Source organism: Leuresthes tenuis, unplaced genomic scaffold (genome assembly GCF_036924035.1).
Source record: "Leuresthes tenuis unplaced genomic scaffold, fLeuTen1.0.hap1 SCAF_21, whole genome shotgun sequence".
In the NCBI taxonomy this organism is placed as follows: Eukaryota; Metazoa; Chordata; class Actinopteri; order Atheriniformes; family Atherinopsidae; genus Leuresthes; species Leuresthes tenuis.
Window position 1 is genome coordinate 28,793,381 of NW_027325375.1, and position 26,435 is coordinate 28,819,815.

Below are 26,435 nucleotides of genomic sequence, written 5' to 3' on the forward strand. Positions count from 1 at the left end.
CCTGGTTCTGGTGGGTTTCTTCCTGTTAAAAGGGAGTTTTTCCTTTCCACTGTCGCTGTGCATGCTGATGGTGGGAGATTGAATTGAAGAGAAGTTTGGATGCAATCTGTTGGTTTTTTTGGCTTCCCTGCTTTTTTTAATTGGTAGTGTGTGTACTGGACTAATTTGGATTTTAATTAATTTCATTTTATTATAATCGTCCTGCAGTTTAGTTGATTATAATTGGCTTGTATTTACTCTGCATCTATGAAGTGCCTTGATATGGCATTTGTTGTGATTTGGTACCGTGAATATATAAAACTGAACTGAACTGAATATCTGTAACACGCCTTACTGTGAGTAGATATTTGATGTTATATATGGGAACCATGGTGGCCCCCGAAAGTTTATTCTCGCCTTTGCATACTGTTATGAGAACGGGTCCGTGAGCTCAAAGGCGTGCATGTCACATACTTGTTCGTGCATTTGATCTGCAGAGCCGCCCCGTGTTTGTCGTCGCCTGGTGGCCACAAAGAGAAAGCGATCGTGTGAGCAGACAAGAGTGAAGGAACACAGTGCTCAGAGCACATCGCCTCCTGTTGCTGCGGCTCACTGTGGGATCCGCTGTCGACCTTTCAGACTACACACATGAACGCAGAAAGCCATTTCACGCGTCTCCTCGCTATGAGCGACCAGGACGGTTAAAGGGGTTCACCAGCTCGGCGGCGCCTGCTGCTCTGAGTCCGGAGGGGAAAACCGGGCTTGTCGTTGAGGGGATTTTTTGACACAAGTTGTCAGAGAAGTCGCCTGCTGCTGCAGCTGCTGCTCCCGGAGGTGGCTGTTTGTTCGGAGCTCTTTGCGGACAAAGTGTGAAACAAGTGTCAAGAAAGAGAGCAACAGATGTTTTTGGTGGATATGCAGCCGGCTGAGGAATGAGAGCAGCAGCGAGGCACCGGCGGCCCTTCCAGCGGTTTTGCTGCTGTGGAGTCGGGCTGGTCGCCGTCATTTGGCTCGCACAGGTCATCCAGACACCAGGTGAGACCTTAATATAGACGTACAGCTCCGCGTGTGCGTACACAATTACTGCAATTCAACGCTCCATCAAATGATTGAACTGAAATATATACATATATATATATTTAATTTTGATATTAAGAACATTCACGGTTGTTAGAGTTTATATGAAAGTGTCTGTTAGCACTGAAGAGAAAAGATGAGCTCACTTTGTGCCAGATATAGCCTAAATTCATCCTGGTGAATTAACACATATCTTCCAAGCATAAAAAAAGACTAAATCACGCCCTTATACTACTACTATAATACTACTGCTGCAAACAAAGAGCTGCATCCCTTAAAGTCCTGGAGTATATTTAGTTGAATTCTGTCACGATGTGTCTTCATTTGAAGCCACATGTCTCCTTTGTATGTATGTGGCACAAGCTATATGAATCCACACCTTCTTTAGAAGTGCTCACATGTCACAGCAGCACATACCACATTCTCCATCAAAATGTCTTATGATGGAGTTAAAACTGACTATTATCCGGGACTGACTGTTTCAGGCTGAGAAGCAAGCTGAGCCTGCATCGATCAGTTTCATTTCACAGCAGAATGCCATTTATAAACCACCAAAAGTGACAAATGGTGCTTCGTGGTGGATATTTCAGCATTTCCTAACATGCCCGCTAACCGTGTCCCAGCCTCTTCTTGGGATGATTGACTCTGTTCACCCTGCAGGGAGGTGACAGATTGTTGATCACACAAAGCAAGCGCAAATCGTGGCATCTACAAATCCAATCACTGGGAGTGAGGACAGTTACTGTGTAGGTGAGGCATCCAGTGGATATTATCTTCATCTCAGGGGATATACGACATACAAGTCTGCACACAAAGGTCTCATTTTTTTGGGATATATTTGCTTTATCCTCAGATAAACTGCTATTTCTATCTTTTTTCTCGGGGTGTTGAACATGTTTACACCAACTAAACAAATACTATGTGATTTACGTTTCAGTAATAGACAAATTAATTTTGAAAGCCACGATTTCTTACAGTGAATTCCATTTAATTCCAAACATAATCCAACATGACACACTCCCTTAGATCCGATGGTCATAATCCTGATTTCCCCACGGACCGATTTCCCCGCACGCCTCAGGGTGAAATAAACTTCACACACTGACTGCGATGCATCTAGAAAAGGACACGTAGACAAGCGAGTGACATGCAAATAGTCTGATGTGATGCATTTTCTGTTGGGCACATGCACCCACTGGAGAAAATAACGCTTTAGTGTCAAATCAGGCATCACCCCACCCCCCCACTCTCCTCCTCTGCCTCCAGCTCGTCATCCTCTCATCACCTTTGCTGTCGCTGTCACACACTGTCTCGCACACACACACACACACACACACACACACTCAGCGGATGCTTCAGCACCATTTTCCTCCTCTGTCCTGCATAAAGATTTTAAAAGGTGAACTTTTTGTTCTGTTTGGAGTGTTTGATTTACATTTGGGCTTCATCCTGCTCTTACGCACTGTCCTTTGTGGAAGAGTGTCCTGTTGAATGAGCGGCGTCATTAATATTTATACTTCACCTTTAAATTATGAGTGTGCCATCAACCTGGAGAGGTTTTCAGGACAGAGACCGAGGCTGCTGGGCTTGAAGCGCATGAAAGCGCTGGGCAAAGCTTGTGGTCTGCTGTTTGTAATGGTGACAGGCAGGATACTCACCCAATACTTGGAAAATATTACACCTACTGTAGCATCCTGAGTAACACTTATAGCCATTTATGGATATCATCCCTGATAGTAAGAGCAAAAGGAGGAGAATGTACTTTAGCGCTTCGCATATGATGAAGAAGTGTGTAAAAACCACCTTTGGTCAGCGAAACGGCTACTAAGATACAAAGTAGTGAAGCAACGCATCATGTCCAAGATGGCTGGGCCTCGTCCTTACAAAGAAGCCATGAATTCATCACAAAAAACATTTATGTACTGAGGGAAAATGCAGCAAATGCTAATTTAAAAAGCTCTTATGTAACCGTGGTTACGAGCCAAATCGTGATTATCTCTGCGCTAACAATAGAAAATAAAGCAAAGCAAAGATACAGTTTGTCGGACCTGGACTACTGGTGGACTATGAAAGGAAATATTGTCCACAGATTCGACTCAATCACACGCAGAATCCATTCAGCTTCATGAGCAACTTGTTTAGTTTTATATTAAACCAAAATGGAAACCTGTCAAAGCTGATGCAAACAGTAACCTCGTTGTATTTCCAGCAGACACAAAGCAACATCTGTTTCTTCCTGATGAATTTTACTTATTTATATCTCCTTTATAGATGCGTTACTCAGGGAAATGAGTGACTCCTCAATGCTCACTCCACAGCTAGCTTGCTTTTCCTTCATGTGGTGCTGGATATGGGGTGAACGGCGGGTTTATCAAAGGTTTTTTGATTAATCCTCCAGTCTGATATGGCAGGAAACATAGTCAGTAAGAGCAGTGAGAGCCAATTAAAACAGTGAATGAAAATCCAGCTTTAAAACGATGAAATTCTCCCTGTTTGACAGTTTCAGACTGAATGAGAACACCTCAGCTATCTATGTTAGCCTCAACCAGCTAATGTAGAGTATAGATTTAGATTCTCTCAACAGTATCACTGACATTTCCAGTTGCAAACACTTGACAACATGTTGTCACGACTCATCACTTCCCGATGTGAGCTGCTGTCTTACTGGTGTCAGGGAAGCATAAAAGGTTTCACAGCCGAAGCCAACAACAGCCAAAAGAATACCGAAAGTCTTAGAAAAAAGGAAAGCTGCACAGTCAGCATTTTTAAGATTACTTGTGTGTAATCCAGTACAAGTAGCACACCTTAGGTGCCGTTAACCTTTGAAGATTCCACATGCGGAGACTTTGATCAGGTAGAGCAGGATGTGTCCTACTTTTGTTCCAAATAGCTCTGTGACAAAGTTCGCCTCCTGGCTTGTTGTTGTCTCTTATTTGTTCCAACTTTTCTGACTCAAATCCAAAACGTCTCACATATTTTACAAAGTAACCGCAGACCTGCTGCTGAGCCTCCTTTTGCTATCTCCACTCTACTTAAGGAGGTCACTTTGCTAAAAAAGGTTGGACAAATCTAATATAACACGATGCATTCAGGTGAATTTATTCATGAACTTCCACCTGCAGCACATCATCAGTCGATCAGGTTTAAACTCTTTTTATTGGAATATTACCTGCTAACAAGGTCCTGCTCAAGCTGACTGTGCCAAATAATAAGCTCTTTTCTTTGACTTTGATGGAAAACGTTAAGGAAAGGTGTTAGGAGACGTTCTTAAGGATCAGGAAGAGCCAGCTGAAGCTGTGATGTGGGTCTGCAGCTCTGAAACTACACATGTTCAATGAATATCCTGCAAAAAGTCGTAAAACCTATATCACACGTGTCGTATTAGCACAAATATAAGATATCACATTATTATCAAGGTTGGTAATTAAAGGAATTAGACAAAAGGGCTAAAAAGTGAAAGACGTGGATAACTTATGCTGCTCAGACTCACACTATTAATGCAGATAAATCCCAGTTAGGACAATTTGACGCTGGTTTAAAAGTCGCAGCCATAGGGAATTATGGGATGGATGCGCGTTCTTTCTCTAGTAAATAATTATCTTTTGTTTCCTATGCTAAATGAGATAATAAAGGAAGTATTGGAGCTCCTTTCTTTAGTATTTCAGAGAAAATAAACATATTTTATTGTGTCTTTATGCTCAGATGATTTATCTCAGTTAGGAACCTTTATAAGCTAAAAACACCACCAAATATCAGTGTAGTGATAGGTCAGAAGCTCAAGCTGGCAGTGAGTTTCTGGAGCATCTGTGGAGGATCACAAGGCAAATGACCGGCAGTGGTCAGCTGCAATTATGGGTTGTACATCTGGAAGTCAAAGGGTTGCAATTCAGAGCTCAACTTAAACCTTTGAGTGATTAACTGAAGTTTGACGGCATTTAGTGGCAGCTCTGCTCTACATGGACCCTAACCCTGGACAAAGGGGAAGAAAGTACAGTTTGTTTCTTAGAATCAGTTCCTGAGACATTTCTAATAACTGTACAAGTTATGTTTTGATCCCCTGCTCCTATAGAAATATATATTATTATATGTCTCCAGCACACTTGAACGGCACCAATTTGAGGAATTTTCCCACAAACGCATGATATGAGATGATATGAGTCAAAGTGTTGCAGTCTGAGGAAAGTTCACTTTGTGGCTTCAGGGAGGAGGTGAAATTGTATTCGCTCTGTGTCAGAAAGTGCAAAGAGTCATTCCCAAAAAGGCAAACTGGGAGAAACGCATTAAAGTGCAGTCAGTGCCAGCTTATTTTAAGATGGAAAAACATGCTTTTCACTTTGATATTTATGAAAGCGAAGTTTAAAGGGGGTTTATTTCGCCTCGACACTTACTGAACGTTCAGTGTAAATCTGGAGCTGGGAGAGCTGGGCTGATATATGAATGTTATTCTTATAAAGAAATATCTGGTTTTATGTGCAGCCAGACACATTTACAGCCGCTGCAGCCTTTTCTTTCTTTTCTCAGCCATGTTCCTCGGACCGGTCTGACCTGTTGATGTGTGACTGACGGCTTCAAATGTCTTGTTTCTGCTAAAGAACAAGTAGACAAAAGTGGTTTGTCTTTTCAGGGCAGAACAGATGATTATTTGGAGTCTCGTGTCCTTAATTCCAGCTTCTTCTTTAAAGTCCTGCAGAAATCAAAAGAAAAACGCTTGCTTTGATGTGTTCTTTGTCCTGTTAAATGTCAGGTTTGCAGCAGTCCCTCCGTTCAGCATATTCGCTGGATTTCTGACTTCTTTACTGCTGAATAGATCAATAAACTGCACAGCAGACAGCTTCAGCTGGAGGGTTCCTCACAGTTTGCACAGCTAACGAATGAATCCTGTTATTACCGCAGTTGGTCTTCGTTTGTATGTTCAGGAATCTGCCATCAGGATTAAGTTATTTCCATGCAAACACCATTTTTCAGGCTGTATCGCTGATTGTTCCATAACCTCTCCCCTGTATTTACATGCCGGGGCTTCAGTCTTATCTACTCCACCAAATCCTGTAACAATCCCGTCAGCTGAGACGCTATAAATCACCAAAGTTACACTTCAAAGGCAAAAGTCTGAGTGAACACAGTGTTGCTTTGTGCTTTGAGAAGTTTGATGAGTTGCGATATTGTCCAAATGTTTCCATCTCCAGGCAGCTTCTCCCTCTGTTTTTTTTTGTTTTTTTTTTTGTGGTAATTAGGAAAATAAATTAGACAAATGGGATATTTGGCCTAGAAAGCCATATAGAGTATGTAATCTAATAAGTGAAGTGGTCACAAGATGAGAGGCGCTTAACAACAAGGCTGAACAGTCCCTTGAGGGAAACCCTGTTTAGTGTTTAGCAGCAGCAGCACCAAACCTAACAATCTGAGTCGTCTGGGACACATCTATCACCTGAAGCCATTTAATCTGTCTTTAACACAATGAGCACTGTTTGCTCTTTTAAGGTGTGTTATTGTGAGATACATCATGTTCCTGCTGGACACTCACTTAGTATGAAGGCTGCTTTTGATAATAATGTCACATGAAGGAATATAGGATACATCAGTTCTTTAAAATGAATTATTTCATGCCACACGGTCCCTGTTGGAAGTCTTAAAATAGCTTTTTTATCTTAGCCAGAATCAGTTTTAAATGAACTAAAGTGTATGAAAAGAGTGTTTGTTTTTAGCCAGATTTTTGGTGCAGTTAATCAAAAGTCTGTTCAAGCTGCCGTCTGCTCTCAACACGGAGCTCAGATTGTCTCCAGTTCATGAAATCAGAATCTAGAAAAGAAACAAACATCACATTCTTCGTAGACCTCGAGACAACATGTTTGTTTAGGTGACTTGTCCCAGTTAGAAGTGTGAAAATGCTGCAGAGCCATCTGTGGCAGAGAAACCCATTTGAATTTCATACGAGTCGAGCGCCTCTTGATGCCTCAACATGAAAGCCCTCATGGCTCTTCTCAGCCACGACCGCTGCCCCCTGAAATGGGCTCATTGAGCTGTGAGGTACAAAGAGAATCTGCAGCGACTGGCAATCACCAAATGCATCAGACACAGGCGCCAAGCTGCCTCATATTAATACTACATGTGTACAGAGAGCGTGATGAATGGCTCTCTGTCCCCGGTGCAAAGATCTCTGCGGGTGGTGCAGAAGGATGCGCTTTTTTTCCTGATAGAAGAGTTGATGAGACAGATATACCTGATGGGAGTTCCTCAGCTGTCGCCCTCGAAAGGCTGCAAAAAGTCAAACCCACTCACGGATTAAGCATTTTAGAAGGAAGAGAAAAATACGAGCTGTTGAGATTTCACTGTTGAAGGCTCAGGATAACCAGGAATACTGCTTTCTGCATACCTCAAACCTAAAAACGTGTCGTTTCTTTGCTGAATGCACGCTGGTCAGAGGCTCAGAGTCACATAAGACTGTTCAAATTAGCAAATTCTGGCACCATTTTAGGATGAAAAACATATTATGGGCGTTTTATTACAGACTTTTAATGTTAAAGTGCTTTTCTTTGAACATAACTTCATAAAAATCACAAAAATCTCACAACTGATGTTCATGAATTCTCGTCTGCGCCGTGTTTAGCTCAAAGATATTCAACTAATCACTTTACTGACTGATTAAAGGCAAAGTGACCAACACTCCAGAGTAAATACTGAAAAATACTGTAGTTTTTACCTCACAGAGCCTGTGTGGGCCTGCTTTTGATCCGAAATGACTGCTGTTGTTTCCAACAGACACAGACTCCTCCGGGCTTCAGCCAGGCGTGAATGGTGAGCTGCTGCGATGGACGCGCAGGTTGATGCAAGAGAAGTCAGACAACCAGAGCCTGGATGAGCCTCGAGCAGGTGAGTCACTCTCCTTTCCCTGGATAGATGCCTTCTGGCCCCCCAGGACACACCTGCAGACTTTAGGCTCATACACTATCATCAGTTCTTCTTCACATATATTGACACTAGCATACATATTTTACCTGTTCTCAAAGCCAATGAAACTAAATAAGCAAGAATATGTGAATTTACAACTTCTCCACGGTTTGTGGCTCCTGGCGGATCAAAACATTTCAACATGTTGATGTAACAAAGCTGTTTAGTGGAGCTGATACAACCGGAGACAATCAGTCATGCCCATCGACACCGAAGCTTTTACAACTCAACCGGAGCAAACATGTGCTTAATGGATTAAGAGGCCACATACCTGTCAACATAACGTCTCACATTTGATGATGCATGCCAGTGCAAAGCAGTTCATGAGGCTAAGATTCCTTTGACAGGACTGTGTCCAGGCTCAGATCTCTGAGAGGATACCAGAAGATTTCCGCTGCTTCTAAAGCGCCCAAAAGTATAGAATTAAGGCCCTTGATCTTACAGGTAACCAGTGAGAGTTCCTCAGTAGTGATGGCAGAAGCTGACAGATGGACAGACATCATGCAGCAGTCCATCACCAGGAAGCATCAGGCTGTTCCTGAAAGGAGAGGCTCAGCATCGCCTCACGAATGCCATTAAAACACGGTGGTGGCAGCGTCATTCTGGAAGAGTTGAAGGAAAACCTCTCAGCCTTGTGTGTGCCACACCTTCAGCACTGTCAGATGTTTTTTTATCTGCATGTGGGCCTGTCAGTGAAAGCGATCGCTCCGGTTGGCTTTTCCACGTGTTCATGCGTTCAATAACTGCGTTAGCTTTGAATGCTTGAGGCCTAAAGCCCTGCGGTGTGCTCAAATATTTCTATTCTGCTGGTTTGTGATGCCGGTTTGGTGCTTCAGGGCCAAAGAAACCAACCTGAAGCCCAGTTGAACCTCTTTGGAGGGAGAAAATGGCTAAAAACGGGAAACAATCTAAAAACTCTGTCTGCGTTTTCACTTCTTTCTCACAGTTTTGGAATCACAAGTAGCCAACTTGACTCTAAAATCTGTGCGTCGAAATTGCGCAAAAATTCTTTTGACTGCTGTGAGTTTTATAAAGTGGAGTCGGGGAAGGTTTAGTGACGTGATTTTTCTGTTGTGTGTTCATACATGGAGTGTGTTTGGCGTTTGCATGTAAAAAAAACCAGTGGAGCAGACATCTCTGCCTCTCCCCTGCAGGTGAACTGAAAGGTCATGCAGACCAGACGCTGCATTTGTTTGTAGTCTCTGTGAAGCTCGTGCACTGAGATATTCCGGGACACAGATGAAGCACGTCAGAGGAGGCTGCCAGATAAGATTTTCTAAGGTGATCTGATTTTATCGGATGCTCAGTTACTTTCTTTGGCTTCCTAAATTTCTGGTGCTTGCTGAATAATTAGGATGGATTCAAACTGCTGCTCGGGAAGCCATTACTGAGACATGCAGCCTTAACCAGACCTCTGTTTCTCCGGTTCCCAGGCTGATTAGGGCTGCTGGCTGACATGAGCCGCATTAATCAGAGCTGACAGTTTTATTATGAAAGATTTAGATCGAAGAGGAGATCTCTGTATTGTTGTGCAGGGTGAAACGCTGCAGAGCAGGTAAATGAATACGGCAGCACAATGAAAAATCTTTAGCTGTACTAACAGAAAATAACCGTGTCTTCGTGTTATTTGCATTAACACTGTGGCCAATACAAGCCCGTCTGTCACAATGCAGCATAATATGCAAATTACACAATTATTGTCAAAGCCCGGCAACAAAATGTCAGGCACAGTCTTACGGAGATGTATGCAAATTGAGTTATGCTAATAATAAACCGTGCTCGGATTGCTGGGATCACACTCCAACTAAATATCGCTGCCTGCAGAGGATGTGCAACCTGAGAAATGTTTACTCAGTATATAAAGTCGAGCTGCGGCGTGATGAATTTCAGTGAAACATTCTTCTTTGATCACCTCATCTGCATGCAGGTGTGTATCCATATTTACAAAATACAGAAGATAATGGAGCGTCTCGTCGGCACTTTAAAGAGCCCATATTATGCGTCTTTATGGGATCGTTATTTCATCGGTGTACTTGAAGATGTTTGCGTAATTTCATGTTTTATAAACTTTTTTCTTCTTCTTTTGTACATTGCTGCAGCGTCTCCCGTCATCTGCTCTGTTTTAGCTCCTGTTTCTTTAAGGCCCCCCTCCCAGAAAGGCCAGATCTGCTCTGATTGGTCTAAAATGGTTGGGCGCCATCAGCTGCTCTCTCTTTGCTTTGTGTGGTTGCATTATTTAAATGTGTTGTATGCTGATGTGGATAAGTAGCAGAAAGTCATTCCCCTTGGTGTGGACTTTGGTGCTTTAACCTTTATTCTACTTGTCTCATGTTGAGATTAGAGATGAGAATTGGGGAGCACTGGGATTCTAGCATGGCTGCGTTTGATTAAACAAAGGAAGGGAAGGGGTGCCATTTCTGTTGTCTGCTAAATGATTATAAAGGTCCTTTAAAACAACATGAGATTCACTTTCAGGAGTGACATGTTCTGTATATGATGCTTAGCGTAAGTGCAGCATCAGTGTTTAATAACAATAACCTAAGTTTTGCACCCTTAATCAACAGGAGAGGACTCATATTTCAGGTCTTCTGTAATCTAGTATAAAGATAAGTGTGAAAAAGTTTGTTGATAAGCAGCATAAATAACTTTTATGAAATCTTATCAATCCCCATCCTCAGTTGAGATTTGATCCAAAAATTGTAGCCTTACCTTCAAGCAGCATGCACACATTGTGGGTTTTCTCTCATATTGTAGAGTTAACTTTGTGTTTCTTGGCAGTTTTTAGTTGAGTCACATCACAAATAACCTTTTTGCTACATCATTAAAAAAAATGCTTGTATTTGAGAGGTACCTGACCACCAGGAACAACTCATCTGACCACTTCACTGCTCCACAGTGACACTCTGTGACATTACATCAGCTGTTTTTCTGACTCTTGAGAGGGAAATGAGAGTCGTGTCTCTCTACCAGGGCTCAATTTGCTCTGTACAGCCATTTGTATTCTGCTACCTGATAACACACTTAACCTTTATTGAGTTCCTGGTTGCAAACAGATCTCCATCATTATCTCTAACAAAGACACAAGCCCAGTGCGAGTGGATACTTCATTGGTGTAAAACACTGGGGACAAGGAGGGGACTTGGATGGGGTTTCTGGGTCGGTTTTAGAAGGAATTACAGGAATTTCAGTGTTTCTATGAATCAGAGACTGTTGCCTGGGGTTCCTCCAGGCTCTGTTCTGGGTCCTTTGCTGTTCTTACTATATATTGTCGTCTGGTCTGATAATGAGCAGCTGTACTGCTCAAACAAGGACTCTGAGTTTCACTTATGTTGTGCTGATAGATTTAGATGTTGGATATATACCTCAAAACCTGCCTACCACCCACACTGGACCCCTTCCATCTCCACAGCACTACACTCTGCCTCACCTGGACAATAACAACAGCTATGTGAGAATGCATCACAAATAACTTTTTGCTACATCATTAAAAAAAAAAGAAGCTTGTATTTGAGAGGTGCCTGACCACCAGGAACAACTCATCTGACCACTTCACTGCTCCACAGTGACACTCTGTGACATTACATCAGCTGTTTTTCTGACTCTTGAGAGGGAAATGAGAGTCGTGTCTCTCTACCAGGGCTCAATTTGCTCTGTACAGCCATTTGTATTCTGCTACCTGATAACACACTTAACCTTTATTGAGTTCCTGGTTGCAAACAGATCTCCATCATTATCTCTAACAAAGACACAAGCCCAGTGCGAGTGGATACTTCATTGGTGTAAAACACTGGGGACAAGGAGGCGAACAAAAGGCTGGACAGGTAGTGTTAGACACAGCAGTGAGCGCGGCTCCAGGCTCAGGTCGCCTCCCTCTTTCCTCAGCAGGCCGTCTGACAGCGATTGTATAATCTGTGCTGTGATTAAAAAGCCTTCCCCGGGTCTTTGGGGATATTATCTTGAGGATTGCACAGTAACGTCCAGCCTCAGACTCTCTTTCTCTCTTTTTATCTCTCAGCCGCTTAACAAGATGGAAACGGCGTGATCCGGCTTCAACTGACAAGCCTTCGGAGACCGCTGTTGCTAGGCAACTGAATGCTAAATTTTGATACCCAGACATTTCTGTCTTTCAAGCATTAAAAGTGCAAAGCGGAGAGCTAAAAATAGACGGGAGGTTTTCGGGGTGGGGGTTGGAGTTCAAAGAATCCCAACCATGCAAATGAAGTAAACGGCCTGTGCCGCGTGTCGTTGTCGAGGTTTATTATGATGTTTATTCTGGCCACAGACACTCAGCTGAGAATAGTATTTTTCCACAGCCGTGTTTTTGGGGGCAAAAAGTGTTGAGAAAGAGAAACTGGCAGGTCCTCGAATCCAAGTTGTCTGGAAATGGTGGTGAGCTACGTGTTTTTTTGGGACAGTCGAAGCAGATACGTTTGCATGTTTTCTCCCACATTAAAAGGAAAAAAAATAGAAATTCTCTGAGCCAGAGGTTCGTCATAAACTTTCTCTTAAAGTTGTGATTGTCGTCGCTGAGAATCTGTTTTGTCTCTGTTTTGTGGTTATTTCCCCGCCAATCGAAGCCGTGCATTTGTTTTATTCTAACGGCGTCCTTGCTGTTTTTATTGATAAGTGAGTTGGCTGATGTGGTTTGAAGCCCTGCTGCTGTCGGCTCATCAGTCTTGTATTCAAACCGCCTCAAAGGAGAGTAAATCAAAGAACAAATGCATAATTGAATTTATATTACACACCTGGATGAAATATTTATTTTTTTGATTCCTCATAAAAAATGCAGCCGTGTTTCTGATGTTTGTGTGTGTGGAGACACAGACGGCGGTTTGATTCGTGCACGATGTGTGGCAGGCAGAACCTTAGCTTGACTCCAGGACTTCCTGCAGACTCCCAGATCGATACCAGCATCTCGTACCGCCCACTGCCTGTCATTCACCTATGATTCAGCTCAGCTGCTCGCATCAGCGCTGCTTCCTCTTTTCGTGCCTTGAGAGGAATTTGCTTTGACGTACGCTGAAAGATCTAATCTTTTGCGAAAGCTTTATTGATTTAGAGTCAGACAAAATGCTTGTTTTTGCAGGATTATGTCATCTCCACCTCATAAACACAGATCTGTTTTATTCATCATTATTACACCATCCAAATAACGCCAAAAGGAATGATGCCTCCTCGCAGTTGTAAACAGGACACTCTTTGTGCTCAAAAACAGGCAGTTTCTCATTCTAACACACATCTGCTGGTTTATAGTGTTTATAGGAGCTCATACAGGGCTTCAGAGTACCTTTTATGGCCCCTAACGGCTACAAAATGTAGCTGCACCCATATTCTTCCACAGTAGTGCCATGATAATGCATTTTAAGCTTTAGCATTTCTTTAACATTGGCAGTTAAAGGCGCCACATGTTCACAGACTGTTAAAAGAAGGCAGGACGCCACAGAGTGGTAATCAGGGCCCGTCCCAACTTGCTGCCATTAAATTCAAGATAAATCGATGCTAGACTATCACAGATTTATCTGAACAGCTGTTTTCTTTATGTCTACCAAAGGAAAGATTTATTTTTCTTCTTCTTTTTGTTCCTTTAAGGACACAAAGCAGAAAAAGCTGCATGAGGCCATTTAGAGGTAGATCCTTCCCATCGTTTGCAGAGCGGTGTGGCTCTAATTCAGTCTGCTGCAGTTCCCGTCACAGTGTCTCCATAATAAGTGGGTAGCTGGTTTGTAGAATACATGAAGAGCTATAACATGCATTTTTACAGTTTTATTCATGTTTATTTGTTTAAAAACATGTTATTGGAATGTTTAGCTGCCTAAATATTGTCATTGGCCCCCAAAATATGTTATTATATTAATTATTATGCGTTCTTCCCTGATTCATCATCATCTCTTGTCTATTACAATGTTTCACCTAACACCCTGCGTCCTGTTTCACCTTCAACCAGATCCGGTTTAACTATTTTAACTGTTTTCCAGCTGGAACGGTTTATTTCTAATTTATCCTGCCATATCCTAAGCAGTAATCCACTTGAAATAGACTCTGGACGCTTGTCACTGGCACCATTTCATTTTCTAATACTTTCAAGTCCAGCATTACTCCAGAAATTCTGCAAGGCAGAATTGAAGATCTTCTGATATGAGCTTTTCTCCAAAGTAGGAGAGAGGATAAGATTCACTTTCAGTATGGTACTTGTATTTGTGTTTGTGGTATTTGTCTTATGATGGGAATTCACCCTGCCACTAAAACCTTTTATCTCAAGAGTCTAAAGGTGGGTTTTATTCCTCAGCCTTTGGCACTGCTGATCGCAGCACCTTCCATGACTCGGATGGGGTTTCTGGGTCTGTTTTAGAAGGAATTACAGGAATTTCAGTGTTTCTGTGAATCAGAGACTGTTGCCTGGGGTTCCTCCAGGCTCTGTTCTGGGTCCTTTGCTGTTCTTACTATATATTGTCATCTGGTCTGATAATGACCAGCTGTACTGCTCAAACAAGGACTCTGAGTTTCACTTATGTTATGCTGATAGATTTAAATGTTGGATATATACCTCAAAACCTCCCTACCACCCACACTGGACCCCTTCCAATTTGCCTATGTGAGAATGCTGTTCATAGACTTTAGCTCAGCATTCAACACCATCAGCCCCTCCCAACTGATTAGCAAACTCAGTGACCTGGGTATCAATGCCTCAATGCCCAACTGGGTACTGGACTTTCTAACCAACAGACCCCAGCAACCTAACCACACCTCCTCTACACTCATCCTGAACACCGGCGTCCCACAGGGCTGTGTGCTGGGCCCTCTCTTCTACTCCCTCTTCACCTGTACATGGTTCTAATACCATTATCAGGCCTCATCAGCAACAACGATGAGACGGCACACAGAGAAGAGGTTCAGCATCTGGCAACAACCTGGCTCTCACCACCAAGAAGACCAAAGAGCTCATTGTGGACTTCAGGAAGAAGAGTGGCACCCCCACCAAAATCCTTATCGACGGGACGGAGGTTGAGCGCGTCACCAGCTTCAAGTTCCACATACGCACATACTCTGCACCTTAACCACTTTTACTGCTGTTTTGCACTTCTGGTTGCATGCTAACTGCATTTAGTTTTACTTTGTGCAACAATAAAGTTGAATCTAATCTAATCTAATATAGATACAGTAACTAAACTACAGTTAAACCCAGAGTCGTTCCAAGCAGCTGATCTCAAACTGCTTTTTCCACCTGAGGAATATTTCATAACAGGAGCTTTTATGTCTCTCTTGTTTCTGCTGCTGTAACAATGCAGTGGTTGACTTGTCTTAACAAAAAAGCCTTTTATTATCGTCTTCAGATCGGACTGCAGCGAGACTCATAACTGGAACAAACCGAGGAGACTCATGACTCTTGTATTAGCATGTCTTCATGGGTAAAATTTAGAATTTTAAAGTCTTTTAAGGGCATTTAAGGGAAGATTGTTACACACCAGATTTAAAACCCTTCACTTCAGCTTTACTTTGCATTGAGAGCTAACACCTAAAAACAGCTTATATGATGTTATTTAGAGAGAGATTTGATGTAATATTTGTGTTTTTTCTCATCATTTGATCTCTTTTTCTGTTTCATCGTGAAGCATTTTGTGATTCTTTAATTCTTTGTGATAAATTTACTTGCATATTTCAGATAACCCTCTTTCTGAAAGCTTTCCCGAGGTTTCACACGCTCATTGTTGAGCACCTCAGCTCACGTGGGAGTGAAACAAAGACACATTAGCTGCGGTGACAGGCAGAACGGGATCGGAGGTCAATGACTTGAAAGGAGTATCTTGGCAGTAAAAGTCACAAATTAAACAGAGATGTGATGCTCGATGCCCCCTGCTGTGAGAAAGCGTGTAGCTTTATGGAGATGATCTTGTCTACATCGGTGATTTGTGGAGCTGCAGATCAACCCTGGTGCTTCCGGTGGTGGCCTTGCTCTGTGAGACCACAGCATAGGAGTCTTGGCAAAGCTCAGCAGCCTTCAGTAAACCAACTTACTGTCTCTGTGTGTCTCCGTGCCGTTTCCCCCCCTCCCTTGCTCTCTCAGACCTCTCCTGAGGGTTTGTGAGGAAAAATAAATATTTTTAGACATTACAGTCCAGAGCTGCTGTCACTTTTACTCTTTTTTTTTTCATTTTTCATAAACCCTTACCATGGGAAACACATATTCACCTCCCCCTTTCTCACTGTTCGCGCAGTCGCCCAGCCTTTGGCTTCCTACTGCCACCCATCAAAAAGAAAAAGAAAAAAGAAAAAGCTGCCCCGAGGGAGAAGGTCACCATAGCAACTGCCTTCACCAGAGCAACCTATGAAAGCGTCCGTCTGAAGCTACTCGTAGTAGTCCTGCGTTTCCACCCACAGCAAAAAAACCCTGAGAGTTTGTGTCGGGCGGAAAGGAGACTGGAAGGCCTCCAGGATGCGAAAAGGAAAGATGAAAATGATACAAAGCCACACAGAGAGCACAGATGTCCAACAGCTGATCAGCTCGACAGCCCGCTTGAGAAGACACACAGAGTGCAGCCTCTCATTTAAGCCCCGTCCTTCGTGTGATAAGATGACAGAAAGTTTACATGCTAAGCCTCCATGAATCATTGAACCCTGCGCTGCAGCAACAGCTTGCACGCACCCAAAATTGGCTTTTTCCTCCAGTCTTAAGAGAGCAAGGAGCAGAGATACGACCACCTCAGACACTCATTTCAACTCCAGGTCTTCAAAAAAAGAAGAAGCATCTCTATTTTCCATCCGAACGTGACCAAATCCAAGTCCCCTCCTCTGGGCCATATGGGCTCCTACCCCGTGCCACTGCAGTATCAACCAGCATATCTCTTATCCCTGATCCCAAGGGACCCTCTGTTAATCCACCCAGTCTGTTCTTCAGTTTCTGTGCATCGTGACAGCTCCACTCTGCTTATTTGGTGCTTGTCGACCCATTGTTGTCTCACACAGCAGAGGAGCTATTAATAGCCGCATGCTCCCCTGTAGTTTAAATTCATCCAGCTCAGCTCAGAGTTGTGAATTGGAGCTGTACCACACACTCTCGAGCCTCTCTTTCGCAACGGTTAGGGAACAGCTACCATTTAAGAGGGTTTTTTTTGCTTTGTGCACTCGAAAGACGACAGGAAGCAGCTGTCAGTTTCACTTCCTGCCTTGTTCTTCAGTGCAGGATGAATGCTGCGTCTGCATGTTGTGGGTTTTGCAGCACATCTGTTCTCATGCAGCATAATAACACTAATGTCCTAATTCAAAACAATAAAAGGTAAAGAAATCTGTTCCTGTCGTCTTTGTTTGTCGTTTTCACGCCTCTAAATGATAAATTACCCAGGTAGCATGTTTCTCATGATGTTGACCCCCCCCACAGCCATCCATGAGTTTCCAGAGGACATCTTTACCAAGGAGCAGAGGAAGAACGGGGCTGTGCTCCTACATGTACTCTGTGTGAGTGTTTCTCATGATACTCCTGAAATCTGCATATTTTACCCATTTATTCATATCTTTGACTCATCATGCTGACATTTGACATCATAAATCCGGTTTATTTCATGTAAAAGCTGCGCTCTCATGTGTGCTCAACTGTACTTCCCAGGCCATCTACATGTTCTACGCTCTGGCCATCGTCTGTGACGACTACTTTGTCCCTTCCCTGGAGAAAATATCCGAGGTGAAGACAGCCAGCCTCAGCCTGGCATCAGATACATTTCTTTCTTGCTGAACCAGGTCACTGTGATGATATTTTATTCTGGCCTTCATCTTGCAGAACCTGCAGCTCAGCGAGGATGTGGCCGGGGCCACGTTTATGGCTGCGGGAAGCTCCGCCCCCGAACTTTTCACCTCTCTCATCGGTTCGTAGCTCAGCCGATCTCGACCAAACTACAGCGGTGCCGGTTTTTAGGAGGCATATCAACACTTTTTCTGATGTATTCTCAACATTTAGTCTGAATTAGAGAGGGTCTGGGCTCTGCACCTGTCAGAATCCTCCAGCAGATGTCAGCAGAGTTCAGTTAAAAGCACCAAAAGAGGGCTTGAATAGCAGATAAAATCACAAACAATCCCTTACAAACAGATGTGTCACTTAGAATAAAAGTTACAGTTGACTTTCCTGTTTCAGCTGTCAATAAATGTCCTTTTTGTCTGTAAAATTGAACAGAATTCACAGTGGCAGGCGGCAGGGTTTCTCTATCTAACCTGAACTTAAACTGAACCCTCTGGTCTTCAGGTGTCTTCATCACCAAAGGTGACGTTGGGGTCGGCACCATCGTGGGCTCAGCTGTCTTCAACATCCTGGTCATCATCGGCCTGAGTGGAATCTTTGCAGGACAGGTGGTGCAAACAGCTCCTTTTCTCTGTTTTTTGAGTGAATCGGACTTTAAACTCGGGTCCATTTGGTCTGCTTGAGTAGCCAGTTTGGTTGTTTAAGCGTTATTTATTCCACATCACAGGCAGCGTTTCTGCTCTGTAATAAAATCCTCGGGCCAGTATGGGTCTGAATGATGGAGTTATCGCTGTAACCTTCCTCCACAGACGGTGGTTCTGACGTGGTGGTCACTCTTCAGAGATTCCTCCTACTACATCCTGTCTGTGCTGGCCCTCATCATGGTGAGATGTGCATTCAAAGAGTTGTTTTGTATTGTTTCATGTCCTCCTAACTGCTTGATAAAGACCCCCCCCCCCCCCTTCTCTCCTCTCTCTTTAGGTTATCTACGATGCCAGAGTTGTCTGGTGAGTTCTGTTTGTACATTTGCTTGATTTAGGAGTTGTTCCGCTCCCTTTTTGGAGCGTGAGACGGCGTTTTACGCTAATATTTCACACTTATTTATGAAAAGAGCGAGCAGTACGACCACATTTTCCACTGAAGTTTTCCTGCTCAGGTTTCTGTCACAGTTCTCGTGGTTTTCTGTTTCTTGTCACGCCCTCCTTGTGTCACCATCAGAGAGCGAAGGTTCCTGAAGGAAACATCAGAATAGCGGCTGTGATTGAGCTGGTCGGGGTGTTTAATCCGTGTGATGGCGTCCGTCACCAGGAGCAGCCAGTGTGCAGCGTTGCTGTTAGCTTGTTTTATTTTGGGAAGCTTTTGCATTGAGTTCGGTCCAATCCTCCTGAGCTTCATGGCCTGACTTTACAAGAGTGCTTTAATGAAAGAGTGGATTTATTTCTGTAAATAATGTTCGTTGTAGCAAAGGATTGTTGAGATTCACAGCCTGAGGCCGCCCTGCTGTATTTCACCTCTCCACAGTGCCTCTGAGCACAGGTTGGCAGATTTGTGTTTTAGCTGACTTTGCCAAACTCCGTTTCAGAACAGCGAGTCGTAAATCTTCACACACGCCGCTGTGCTGCATGCAGCGTCTCTGCACCGGCGCTTTGCACGAGTTTGCACGAGTTTGCACGAGAAGCTGATGAAGCTGAGCTGTTGTGGAGTTGGATTTATTTTTCTTTATGTACTGACAGGGAAATGGGGCATAGAAGCAGGGAGTTAATGCAATTCAACATTTGTTCTGAGCTCCTTTATCCTCCAACACAGCCTGAACCCTCTGAGACCAGCTTTCTGTCATTTCTTTAAGGAGTCTTCAGGAATAGTTCTCCAGGCTTCTTGAAGGACATCCCAAAGCTCTTCTTTGGATGTGGGCTGCCTTTTGTTCCGTTCTCTGTCAGATGATCCCACACTGCTTCAATAATGTTGAGGTCCGGGCTCTGGGGAGGATTCATCCCTCCATAAGACCTGTTGCCACTGATTTTCAGTCCACTTCTTGTGTCATTTGGCACAGCTCAGCCTTTTCTCCCTGTTTCCCTTCCTTAAGAATGGCTTCTTGACAGCCACCCTTCCATGGAGACCATTTCTGATGAGGCTTGGGCCAACAGTAGATGGATCAGCTGAAGGTCCAGATGCATCTCTCAGGTCCTGTCAGGTCTTTGCTGGATTTTTTCCTCTTTCTTAAGGACATCACTTTCAGATCCTGTTCATCTGCTGTAGACAGTTTTTTAGGCCTGACACTTCTTCTTTTGTCCAGTTTCCTGCATTTTTTTAAGGACACACCTCAGACCTACTGAGATGTCAGGTTTTCAGCTGAAAGCTCTTTGAAAACCACCTTGTTGATGTAAAAATACTATTTTATGTCCATCAAACTGTGCCATCTTTGGTGTTTTCCAGGATGCAACAAAAAAATGGGAATAAATTATGTGTCGAGTAACAAAGCGCCAAAATTTTAAACTTCCTTTTCTGTTCATCCACTGGTTCATCCCATGACTTTGATGCCTTTTTGTGCTTGAATGATTCATAGATCAGTGTTTATCAGGTTAACGAACCAAAGACAGACAACTGCTGGACTGAAAATGAGCGAAAAAGCAGCCGATGTCTAAAGAAAAAGAGACTTTCAGGAAGCTTAAAGAACTATCTCTCACGATCACTTTAAAATATTACAAAAACGTCTGGCTCCTTGTCAGCAGAATAAGACTTTACACAGTCCTTTAGGTCTGTAGAATTACAGGAAAGAAAGCAAAGTGACAATGAAAATGCAGTTTGGAGCACATTCAGTGCAGAGAAAACCGACCAGAAAAAGCTTCATATTGTAACAGCAGAGCCTAAAACCAGCTCTAAAATGATACCTGTGAGATATTCTTCATTCAACAGGTGCTGTTGTTCTCTCTCGTTGTTAAGAACCAGAATAATAACCCACCCTTAAAGAGTTTAATAGCTGCACTCTGAGACGGGTTTTAGCTGCACAAACACCAACTTTGTACCTTTGTGTGCCGCTCACTGTGCAGGTGGGAGTCCTTGATGCTGATGACCATGTATGGAATCTACATCATCATCATGAAGTAAGTTTGAGCGGCACCAGGCCGGCAGTCCGGCTGCTGTGGCGTGGACTGTAAGGGGAAACCCGTTCGCCCTGTGCACAGACATGAGACCACAGTGTTTGTTTGGTGGCAGGTTCAACTCTCAGATCTCGGTGTTCGTGACGCGTCAGTTCAGGGGCGGCGGCTCGTGCTGCCGCAGGTCAGAGGACCACCGGGACAGTAAAATGGGAGAAGATGCGTCGGCCTGCAACACCTCCTTGGTTCTTCTCAACAAAGGTTGGACAAGTTCACTGCTCAAGCTGCTTTAAAAGTCTTTAAAGCGTGTTCTAAAGTGCGACTGTCACCTCTCACAGGGCAAGCCCACGGCCAGGAGAACCCTCCAGTCGTCATGGTAGACGAGCTCCTCATCCTCAACCCCCACAAACTGTCCTTCTCAGAAGCCGGCCTGCGCATCATGATCACCCCCCATTTCTCGCCCCGCACCAGGCTCTCCATGGCCGGACGCGTGCTCATCAGTGAGGTATTTGGACGCGCTCGGCAGACATTTTAAAGCGCTGACACAACACAAACGCATCACTCTTCCCCACAGAGGCAGAGGCTGATCAGGAGTTCCAAGCACCAGCGGGACGGCGACGCCGGCCCCGGCTCAAGGGGCGGGTCATCCAGCAACAGCCTGAAGAGGACGGGCTCCTGCAGCCTGGAGAACGGAGGCGGGAGACCCGGGTTAAAAGATGCGGAGTCAGGAGACAAACCCGGGGTTGAGGTGTGCCAGCCGGAGGAGGAAGAAGACGACGAGGACGGGATTTTTAGTCCGGTGCGCATACCAGGTGAGGACAGACCTTTCCCAGATCATCAAAGATCATCAAACGATGTTAAAATCTGTGTGAAATCAGAGAATAAAACGCACCTACAGACGGGCACCGTTTGTGACTCACATGCAACCAGTGAACCAGATGTGTTACTGTGTGAAAGCTGCCAGATGTTTCCCTGTCCCAGGCAGCTGCCGTGCGCGGGTGAAGTGGGTGATCACCTGGCCCCTGGGCTTGCTGCTCTTCTGCACTGTGCCTAACTGCATCCGGCCACGCTGGCACCGCTGGTTCATGGTCACCTTCGTGGCCTCCACCCTGTGGATCGCCATTTTCTCCTACCTCATGGTGTGGATGGTGAGCTGCAACACCTCGTGCACCGCAGACGGAAATCAATGCCAGAATGACCCCAAATGTTGCAGATGTTTCTTTTCCTTCCTCTCCTGGTTTCCAGGTCACCATCATCAGCTTCACACTAGACATCCCAGACTACATCATGGGCATAACCTTCCTGGCAGCAGGGACCAGCGTCCCCGACTGCATGGCGAGTCTGATTGTAGCTCGACAAGGTAACTGAATCCCCCTGGATCTATTTCCGGCTCTTTGTGGTGTTGGCTTCAGCTCAGGCTTTCTTTCTCCAGGCATGGGGGACATGGCGGTGTCTAACTCCATCGGCAGCAATATCTTTGACATCCTGCTGGGTTTGGGCTTCCCCTGGGCTTTGCGAACCCTTGTGGTGGACCACGGATCTATCGTATGCGCACGCTTTATCACCACATTCTCATTTCCTGTTGTATGAAATGACTCTGGGGGGCTGAGATGTTTTGGGTGTCACTTCTGTTACGACGATCTTAACAACTTCACCCCCCCCCCCCCCCCACAGGTCTCCATAAATAATAAAGGACTTGTGTATTCGGTGGTCCTGCTGCTAGCATCAGTGTTTCTGACGGTGAGTACCTAATGTTGCACAGCTGTTTCCGTGTTCACTACGGACCTGAAGGCTGAGCGCTCTTCTGATTTTCTTCAGTGTTTTTAGAAGCTGAAGCAGTTCATTGTGAAACAGATTCCTTAAATGCTTTAAAAACAGCACGAATCCCACCGTTATGAGCTGTTTCAGCTGTGTTCTCGCGTTTGTTTCAGATCAAATTATGTTGCTGTCCAACGCTTCTGTTGGCAGGAACTTCAAAGATGCGTGTTGTTGCTCAACTTTTGGAGTTTTCCCACTTATTCCAGTGCAAAAAGAGTATTATTTCAGGAAAAATAGCTAAAAACACATGAATGTGAATAGAAAAGGAGATTTGATTGGCTTTTTTTGTTCTCATTCCCAACACCTAACTGGTACATTTACAGCAAGGAGGAGGTGCTAGACTTGATTTTTCTGGCAGTGCCAGTCCACCCTTAATTTATTACATATTTCAGCTCATCGCCTTTATTTTTATCCTTTTATTTCTGTTACTTCCACTCCTCGTAGAGCCTCAACAAGTTTGTTTGGCATGCACAACTTCCCGCTCGGTTTTGTACCCCACGTGAGCAGCTCATGAACGGGTGGGTGGTCGGTGGCATCAGACGACATATTTCTCTTCTCCTGACACCCTCCAGCTGTAACAATGTGATGTAGAAGGAGATGAATTAACTAGAAAAGCTAGAAATGGCTCTAAGGCTGGATTCACAACAGAGACCACGGATTGTTGTTTTTTTTTTTACAGGTGTAGCAGCTGGTTGTCTGGTTTTTGTTTCTATTTTTGTTCTATTTCCTCTTCTTCTTTCCCGGTCCGGTTCAGCTATGTCATATATTGTAAACAAAAATAAATAAATGGGCATCAAGGGGAGCTTTACATTTATAAAACTTCCCTTGGCAAAGCAAATCTGTTTGGCATCAAAGGTATTCAGACTACAATTCTGCTGCCATAATGCTGAAGAAACTAGAAAAGGTTAACGTGTGTTTCTATAGAGACGTCTGGGCGTCCCTCCTGCTGATCCAATATAGCTTCTACTATAATACATTCCTGTTGTTGCACAGCTAATAAATGCAAGTTTAACGGCACACTTCAGTAAAAAGATTGCCAAAACAAAGAAAAAATGTAGTTTAGGTGCATTTCTTTCCTGCCCACTGACTCTGCTTCGGTCCCTCAGGTCACCAGTGTTCATCTGAACCACTGGAGGCTGGACCGCCGGCTGGGTCTGGGTCTGATGTTCCTCTATGCCATCTTCCTTCTCTTCTCCATCCTCTTCGGGCAGATGTGAGGCCTCGAGGTCAAACGTCCACCTGTCAGTCGACTAGTTACCTTTTTACCAGACGTCTTTTAACCCGAAGCCAAAAAAAAACCCAACAAAACAATCACAAAAAAACCGAGTACAGTGTTGTTGTGTTTCTTGTAAAAACTTCTGTAGGAATCGCCACGACGACAACGTTCAACTTCACTAACATGCGCGTCTTTTAGCACGTTTTTTGTCCTTTTTGTACAGTGCTGTGTTTGACTGCAGTGTTTTGGTAGGTGACTTAGCCAAAAACTACACCGTGAGGTAACAGATGGAAGCAGCGTCTTTATTAACGTTAAACAGGAAGCGACACCGACGACCAACGGAGCTTTTATACTTTTTGCACAGTTGCTATTTACAATAGTTTAGAAACCAAAACCGAGCGTAAATTTCACGCCTTTTTCTGCCCACAAAGCTCCACTTTTCCAGCTAAAGCTCCGGTTACCTTACAATCAGCTGACAGATGCAGATCTGAACCGCTTTCATTCGAACAAACGTCGCTACCTTATTAAAGCAATAAGCCGATAGAGGTTTTAACTCGGAACAATTACACATAATTTCCTCTTCATTCCTGTTTTTTAGTGTTTGAGCTGTGAAAGCTGCTGCGGCTGAGCTCACTACAAGCACAAGTCACTGCTGACAGGGAAACTCTCCCAGCTTCCACCTGGTGCTGGCTGCACTGCCTCTTTTTGGGACTATTTCTTTTTTATCTGGCAGCACTTATCAAACAGTTCGAGCAGGTTTTGCACAGTTGAGATTTTACAGGAGGGGGAATTTAAGGGTTAAAATCAACCTCCCACAGGAAAAATGCCCAGAGGCTTATAGACGCGTGAAAAAGGCTGAAATCAAAGAGGATTCATACTGCTGTGTCATGACTATTTGTTCTGAATGTACACCCCTCGCTGATGTTAGCATTAGTGTGACAATACGAGATGCATTCAAATGTAGCAGGTGGCACTGAATTACAGCGAATAATCTCCGGACCGCTAATAAAAAGGAGACTTTTAGAGTAGTCGATGTAAAAATGCACATTATCGTGACAATACTTTGTCTAACTACTTCGAAACAGCGAGCACTAGTAGGCTACAGCACAAGTAAAGAGATAAACTTAGTATTACCGTATTTTTAAGTCTTATGAATATGAAATCTAATATATATATATATATATAAAATGTACTTCTGAGTGTCACAAACGTTGATGACCGAGTGCAGGTTAGTGATAGACTTCATGTTTAGGTACGACAATCGATGTTTTGTAATGTTTCTTGTACATTTTAGGGGATTATTTCAGTTTGGCAAACACTCAACGACCGGGACGGACGCGGCGCAGCGCACGTGCGGGCGGCCACGTGACGAAGAACGCGCCTCCGTCACTTCTGCGGTTTTACGTCTCAGGGCTTTAAAATCATCCCATTCTTACGGGGTCTTTAAAAACAAACCTTTTAACTGCGTTAAATGTGAAGGTTTTTGGCAGATTTCAGCCAATCGTGGCTCACTTTCTGCATCCCTCGGTTTTTATTGGACAAACAGTGAATATTTGACGTGTAGTTTTCCATCCGATGAGGATTAATCACCTGCTTTTGTCCTGACACGTAAAACCTGAGAACTGACAGACGACGTCCTTCCTCCCTTTTAAACGGCGGCACATTATTCACATCGTGTGCGTTTGATGCTGAAAAGATGCCGTTTGTTCCTTTTTTCATTTATTTTGAGTGTTCCTCAATCTGGGCACATATTACAGTTTAACTTTACGGAGGAACTTTCAGTATTTGGTATTTTTGGTTCTTTATCTCTGTGAATCTTATCGATTTATTAGTTGTTTTTTTTCAAATGATTGTACAATACCGTCCACCAGTACTTTAGACTGTTTTAAATGTTAAATTACTTACCTAGTTTTACAGGACTGAATGTCTGAAAGAGACTTGTTTTGTGGTATTTTGATATTTTTTAAAAGATACATAATGTAAAGCCTATTTGTGAATTACTGTAAGAGAATGAATGCATATTTGTGTGTTTAATGGACTGTGAAGGCTTTAAAAACCAGACGAGCGCTCCTCTCATCCTTCACCGTTTTTTCCTCCGTATTTATCCACCGACGCGCTCGACCTCATCGTCTGAGGTTTAAACGGGGTTTCGAGGTTTTTAACATCACTGAAATGAGAAGAAAACGTCTGTTTTTACTCCTTCGGTTTGTCAAACATGAGGAAGCTTATTCAAACTCTTTTGTTGACTTTTAATGATTGAATTGGGGGTAAATGACAGCAAACCGCCTCCTTCTTTAACTAAACGTGTTGTAGTTTAGGGTCTTTCTCCGTCCTCGTGGCGCCGGCTCGCACCGACCGGTCCGACTCCTTCGCTCGGTCAGAAGCTCCTGATAACAACGATCATATTAATCCAAACAGCTGAACTCAGTTCTCCAAAGAATATTCTGTTCATTCTGTTGTGATGTTGGAGGTAGATGATATCTTAGAGTAAAACTTTACTGCTTTAGAGATTGTATTGGATCCTAGAAGACTGTTGTATTTTGAGTGCAATAAAAAAAATTGTGCAATAAGACGGATGTTT

General features: G+C 43.8%; 1 protein-coding gene across 1 annotated transcript; it reads left to right on the top strand.

Moving 5' to 3' along the window:
- Nucleotides 1–526: 526 nt before the first annotated feature.
- On the top strand, nt 527–26,416 carry LOC140279379 (sodium/potassium/calcium exchanger 3). Its single transcript, XM_072374493.1, has 17 exons — nt 527–1,014; nt 7,813–7,923; nt 17,375–17,451; nt 17,600–17,674; nt 17,771–17,855; nt 18,230–18,333; nt 18,535–18,609; nt 18,707–18,732; nt 20,773–20,826; nt 20,939–21,081; nt 21,159–21,325; nt 21,395–21,632; nt 21,802–21,968; nt 22,066–22,180; nt 22,253–22,365; nt 22,495–22,560; nt 23,745–26,416. The coding sequence occupies exons 1-17, from the start codon at nt 912–914 to the stop codon at nt 23,853–23,855; spliced, it is 1,830 nt and encodes a 609-aa protein (XP_072230594.1). The 5' UTR covers nt 527–911; the 3' UTR covers nt 23,856–26,416.
- Nucleotides 26,417–26,435: the final 19 nt, after the last annotated feature.